Here is a 6,729-nt window from a genome sequence, read left to right as displayed (position 1 = left end):
GATGTCAACTTTGATTTAGTCAGCGCTTTGTAAAGCCGTGTGCCTGTCAGGTGTAATCATGCTATTCCAATGATAACCTGTCAAAAAACACATTATACATGATAGTCTTGGTGGTATGTCCTTTTAAGCCTCCTCCTTAGGACCCAGATTATTACCAGTTTTGTTACCCTACTCGCTACTTAATGGCATGTTTTGGTGATTGAATACCTATCTTTAAAACTAGCGCTGCTCTGGTGAGAAACGATCAACTAGTGCAGAAAACAGCTGCTGCTGAAAACAGCCTTCGACATGGGAAAACAACCATATGTGGAGCTGAGAGCAGAACATGTGGTCAGACACGTGGTGGGGGTGTATTTTAGGATTTATTTTTATTTTTTTTAGTGAGGGATCACTGATAAAAGGTTATGTGTCTGTGTGCTAATGTGAGAGGGTCTGTTTTTGCAGAGCAGTAACTGTCATTAATTTAACATTGTGGAATTCAGAATACTGGTACGCTCGCTCACTCTAGTTGCAACTAAACTATTCGGCTGCAAGGCACAATTGTTTTTGCACACAATGTTTAGTTTAGAGACAGTGAGACGGTTCCTTGCTGTAGCTACAAACTGTGTGGTTGCTTTGCCCTGCTATATCCATACTATAGAGTTGATAAGGCAATCTTTCACAGCGACATATTTGCATTGCACATTTGCTTCACAGCTAACTCTGTATGTTTGAGCTTGAAACGGTCACATTCCAACTTGTGCTCAGTGTGTTTTTGGTTGCTTTCTCGCGTGTATGTCGCGCTTCACACTTGTGATCACGCAGGTTAAAGTTGATTTAGAAACAGGCTTCATGCAGTACAGGTCAACCCTAGGTTTAAATGTGACAGTATCTAGCTGGTGTCAGATGGAGGCTGAGGTTTTGTACGTGAAATAGCTTCAAAGTCACTGTAGTCAAGTGTCAATCTCAATCATAATTGGTGAGAAAAAAAGGCTTTTAGTCAAGAATTACTACTATAATTTCACAGTGGATAATTTTTATCATAACTATGAAATGAACTGGACTGAATAGCATTTGATTTCACAGGAGTGTTTTCTCAAGACCTTTTTTACAGCAGCCATTTTTGCAATAGTAAACACAGGAGTCACCAATGCTACAGGTTCCATTCAGGTCAAACAGAGTCAGGGTTCTGCTGTTGTGCATGTTGGCTCACAGGGAAGGGCTCTGCTAAACTAAATGGAACAGAGCCTTATCATAGTGTGGTCACTGGGTTATTCAGGGACGTGTATTGGTCAGACTCCTGAGAAAACTGACATCCTAGCGCGCCCCATCGTGATCGAATATTTATTTCCTCAGGCACACACTAAATGATACTCTGCAGCTTTCGTTTCATAGTAAAGCCAATGTATATGTCCCATTTCATCCTCATTGGTCAACTTCACTGCAGTTGAGAGGTCGTAAGTGTGTAAAAGTAAATCTATTTACATTATTAATGGCCTGATTATCAGCTCGGCTGATCAGTTGGATACAATACGACTAACATCTGCTGCTTGATAGTCTGGAAGGTGATGGTAAGTAGAAAGAACCAACTAGATGGCGACAACTTCTTTGCTGAACCGAGAAACTATTTATAGAAATAGGAATAAGCAACGCTTGAAACACCTTGTGAACTGTCCATGTGATGCCTTTGGCGAAACCTCCAGTTGCTACATTATCGCTGCTCAGTTTCAACAGAGAAAGACTGGTTGCACCACCTTATCTCCCAGCTTTATGTGTATGTGTAGCTGAATGAATGTGTATCAACGCAGTGCACAAGAAGAACCTGTGTCCACAATGAAACCCTTTCTTGGATATGTGCAGGTTTAAAAATAGACATCTGTTACAGAGGTGGCACGCTAGTAGAAGATACAAACCAAAGTCTGAAACTGATTTGAGCCTGAAAACAGCTGCCCTCGACAGTACTGTAACAATGACTCATCATATGGTGCTGGAAATAGCTGTTTTCAAATGCATTTTCAACACAGAGCATTCAGTCACACATTCTGTATATTGGTTACATAAGATGTTGGTAGCTGGCAATTTAAGACCTGATTACTTATACCTATTTGCACAAATTACTGTGTTGGAGTGAACACAGTACATTTGTTAAGTTTGACAGAAAAGGCTTCCCTAATTTGCTGGTTAGCCTAGAGGTGGGCGATTATAGAGAAAACACATTTTACGATAAGTAATCACAGCACCCAGCAGTATTTTACTATCATTATCAGGATAACCTGCAGCGTTTTATAGCGAGGCCTTATTCAGCCTCGGGGAAACTGGTCCAGCACATCACGTAACAAAGGCCACATATTCAATGAGTCATCTAGTAACTACTTGATAACGAGATGAGATGCAGAACATGTCTTCAGCTCAGCAGGTGATTGATCGATTGATTATATCATCTGTCAACTTCACAGAAACTAATCAGGGAAAAACTATAGATAAACAACCCAATCAGTCCCACCACCAACCAGCATTTACCACCAAATCCCTGAATATATAGTCAGTATTTAAAATGGTACAAACATTTCCCATTCAGTCAGATGCTTTAGAGGTATAATCACAATATGCGTACAGTGTATGAGACTTAGTTATGACAATACAATTAGCTCTACAGTATAAAGACATGATAAAAGTTAACATTGTATTATCGATTCAATGGGAAACCGCTTTTAAATGAGTCAGGACTGAAAACTGAGGTCACGTGTTTCTCTTGTTCTGTCCTTCCAGCTGCTGGAGCTGTTCGACAGCGAGGACCCGAGGGAGAGGGACTTCCTGAAGACCATCCTGCATCGGATTTACGGAAAGTTTCTGGGGTTGCGGGCCTTCATCAGGAAGCAGATCAACAACATTTTCTTGCGGTGAGTGAAACGTTCAAAAGGCAGGAAAACATGTTTGATGTCCTATCACGTCATGTCGAGGGGGAGTCTTTCTTTTTCTTTCTTTTCCTTTATTTAACGAGGTTAATGGCTCATTGGGATTAAAATGTCAAGAGAGACTTTGCCAGGAAAGCAGCATTCAAAACATTGTTACAACAATAAGTGTAGTACAAACAAACGGGCTAAGACAACTGTCAGTGAAGAGTTTGTATTATGTTCAAGGATGTTCAGGGACGTGAATAGAGGAAAACAAGTCACAATCCAGTGGGTATTGTTTTAAAAAATTACAATCTTGAGTGGCCTTCTGCTGTCAGCATTTCAATGCAACCGTTCTTATGTTTCCAACACCTGTTCCCTTTATTTCTTTTAACTGTCATCAGTCTTTGGCAAAAAAGTTAGACCCTTTGGAGCAGTGTTGTCATTTACAAAAAAGTTCACTGTGACATGCTGCCAAAGTATTATGAGGAAGGCAGGAAGAGTCCTGTAGGCTGTTTCCACCACAGAAACTTTCCTGGGGGACCTAAAACCCTTTGAGGAACTCAGGAGCTAAACCTGCGTTTCAACCAGAGGAACCAGAGACAGAGTTTCTGTACAATGGTGCCCAAAAGTGCTGTCTCCCCTGGGGTTTCCAAAGGTTCGGGAACTATTAAGGCAGAGTTTGCAAGGTTAAACGTAGTCGAAATGCGGCTCATTCCCCCCCCCTTTTTCTGTTTCAAACTGTCCTGTCTAATAAAGAGAGCTTTAAAATATATATTAAATAAACAACCAAACAAGAGGAACTGCTGGAAGCCACTAGTGTCAACGTTTTTTTTTGTTTTTGTTTTTTTTTGGGTTCCTACTTGAGTTCCTTTGGCTTCTTAGTTCCATACTTTCACTGAGGATTCCTACACAGGCAAAAAATCCATCTTCATTGGGATAATAAAAGACTGTTCTCCTGAATTTTGGAGCATTTTCTAACCTGTCTCAGTTTACATTGGGACACTGGAGGCACGACTGTCTGTCTGCTTCACAGAAACATACAATGAATGCACCCCAGAAATATGTTCCATCAGCTCAGTTAACGGGAAGCTCTGGTGTGGAGTTTCAGGTTTTCAGTTGTTACGAGCACAATGAGCTCAGTTTGATATTTTATCCATCTTAGACATAATTCTCTTCGCGTCATGACATTAAATGGGCATAAACAGATTATTCTCAGCCCATTAAAACAGAGAGGAAGAAGAAAAATGTTCAGATTGAGGCATCAGATATTCTCCTCAGCAGTGCGCTGATTGTTCTGCCTCCTGTTGCTGCGTGACAATGGGCTGTAGATGATTGAAACAGGGGGCACTTGATGTCGTTTCCAACAGGCAAGGTGGCAAAACGGGTGCACCCACTTTGACCATCTGTCACTGAGAATAAAAATAGTGCCACAGTTGTCAGGCTGTGGCTGTGCATACCATGGGAGCACAGCTAGATGGAAGTGGGTTACCAAACAGAGGAAATGAATGACGTATGGATCAATAATTTACATAAGAGCAGTTGGTTTAAGGTCTCCAGCTTAAATATGTTTATTTTATCTAGTCTAGCTATTTAAATTAGACTTCTAATCAATAAGGAATTTGCAGGTTTCACGTTTTTGGCCAAGAATTTAAAGGTGATCCCTGTTTCCTGTAGGCTCTGCAGGCAGACGGACAGCTTTTTTTTTTTGGGCACAGAAACTTATTACGGTAATAATATTAGAGTTGTGTGGTCTGCATGTTTATGTTTTATTTATAAAATCCAGCTCCCAAATCAGAGTGACCAAGTTTAAAAGGAACACAGTATCGGGAGCAGCCTGTTCTGTTATGCGCCGTGTTATTTTGGAGTTGTGACATATTTTTGGAGTTCGTGTGCTTTATCATTTCTGTTGCTCTTGCAGGTTCATCTATGAAACCGAGCACTTCAATGGAGTTGCTGAGCTGCTAGAAATCCTGGGAAGGTGAGTAACATTGAACATTTGTTCATGTGACACCATGTGGACGCACTCTGACATGCAGAACAATCACAGTAAACACTGGGAAATAAAATGTTAGTTGAATTTGAAAAGGTTAAACGTTCAGCCTTTTGTTTTCTGCCCTTTAGGAAGTCATATTATTGGTTTTGACTCCTTTCACTGTCTGGCATTCAGTAAAACTGACTTTAAAAAAAAAAAAACTCTTGTTTTTACACTCTCAAAGAAAGATGGAAATAAAAGAAAAATGTGATCATCAGTATCAGAGAAATCTGGTCCAGGTTGTAAACAGGATTGTGGAGAATGTTATCTGTGTCCGATGACGTGGAGGACTTGTGCTCTCTTGCAGTCCTAAACTAAAAGGCCCCTCAGGCTTCTTTTCTTCTGCCATCTTGGTTCCAACATTTCACTGAATTGTCTCTATCTCTTTTCTGCTTCAGGAAGCGAATACGTCCACAGCCGTGCCCTGCTCTGATCATGTTCAGTGTGTGTGCTGCTGCTGCTGTTGGCCTTTCTGCACAGTAACCTGTCTTAACGTTGTCCTGTTGTTTTTCTGTTTACAGTATCATCAACGGGTTTGCTTTGCCTCTGAAGGCCGAGCACAAGCAGTTCCTTATGAAGGTGCTCATCCCGTTACACACAGCTAAAGCATTGTCCCTTTTCCATGCACAGGTAGGAGAAATTGTCTTTACTGTTAATTTTTCTATTTTGTTATATCATATTCTTGAGTTGTATCATTTAAAACCTCACAGAAAATATTTGCTGTAGTGTTTAGTTAAATTATACAGCTGTTATTAAGGATTGTCTCTGCAGGGTTGAGCACTGTCATGGTGTACCCTCTGTACTATAGCACCTCCTGGTGGCTTGGATGTGAAAATACACTGATTCAATGATTATTACTGTGTTTTATCTTAAATAGCTCACATTTTCCACTGTAGGAATCTATAAGAATAATGACGTTGATTATAGATTTTTCACCTCAAATACATATTTAACGAGAGATTTATTCAGATTCAGATGAAGTTCTGTGTGAAGCAGTCTTTGTCTGATGCGGTTTTTGGGTACATTTACTGTTCTACTTTTGTGTCCCTCAGCTGGCCTACTGTGTGGTCCAGTTCCTGGAGAAGGATCCTACACTCACTGAACCGGTACTTTTTTATTATTTTTTTTTAATCATTCCTCCCACTGAAAGCACAAAGCCTCAAGCGCTAAATTTGTCCACACTGCAGAGAAATTTGTATTGGGTGCCAGCAACCGCCCACTCAAACAGACTGTTTTTGTGTCTTTGGTTATTTTTTCTTCTTTTACATCGGAGAGAAATTCTCATGAAATTCTCTGTTATGTTCGCAGGTGATCCGTGGACTGCTGAAGTTTTGGCCTAAAACCTGCAGCCAGAAAGAGGTATTCTGTCTATAAATACACTTCACACTAATCACAGTTGTCAAACGTATCTTGATGTTGCTTCATGTTCTACATCTCGTCTTGAACTAGGTGATGTTCCTGGGTGAAATAGAGGAGATTCTGGATGTCATTGAGCCAACGCAATTCAAGAAAATTCAGGAGCCGTTGTTCAAACAGATCTCTAAATGTGTGGCCAATCCACACTTTCAGGTACACATATGACACAAACATACAGACACACACAGACAGTCCTTTGCCCAAAGCCATTGCTGGCTTCTTCAAGCTGTTAAAGTCATGGTGTTTGATCACTTTGAAGTATTTAGGGCTCAAAATCAGGATAGAAACATGTGATAAATGGTTTGTAACACATTATAATGTAGTTTAAAGCACATAAGTGTGCATGCATGGTCCACAAAGACTGAGTTGGTTACATGGTTGAAACATTTAAAGGTCCAGTGTGTA

General features: G+C 40.5%; 1 protein-coding gene across 2 annotated transcripts in view; it reads left to right on the top strand.

Moving 5' to 3' along the window:
• Positions 1 to 6,729, top strand: part of ppp2r5a (protein phosphatase 2, regulatory subunit B', alpha isoform) — a 42,343-nt gene that overhangs the window by 28,469 nt on the left and 7,145 nt on the right. The window contains exons 5-10 of one of the 2 annotated variants that reach the window (XM_035678423.1): positions 2,749 to 2,879; positions 4,795 to 4,854; positions 5,430 to 5,538; positions 5,964 to 6,014; positions 6,217 to 6,267; positions 6,358 to 6,477. In XM_035678423.1, coding sequence (XP_035534316.1) covers positions 2,749 to 2,879; positions 4,795 to 4,854; positions 5,430 to 5,538; positions 5,964 to 6,014; positions 6,217 to 6,267; positions 6,358 to 6,477 — 522 coding nt within the window. Of the gene's footprint in view, positions 1 to 2,748; positions 2,880 to 4,794; positions 4,855 to 5,429; positions 5,539 to 5,960; positions 6,015 to 6,216; positions 6,268 to 6,357; positions 6,478 to 6,729 lie in introns of both variants that reach the window. The other variant, XM_035678422.1, reaches the window with a different exon arrangement.

This window comes from Morone saxatilis, unplaced genomic scaffold (genome assembly GCF_004916995.1).
Source record: "Morone saxatilis isolate NCDOM2014 unplaced genomic scaffold, NCSU_SB_2.0 Contig7, whole genome shotgun sequence".
NCBI lineage: Eukaryota > Metazoa > Chordata > Actinopteri > Moronidae > Morone > Morone saxatilis.
Note: the sequence above shows the minus strand (reverse complement) of the source record. Positions and strands in the feature narration are given on the sequence as shown.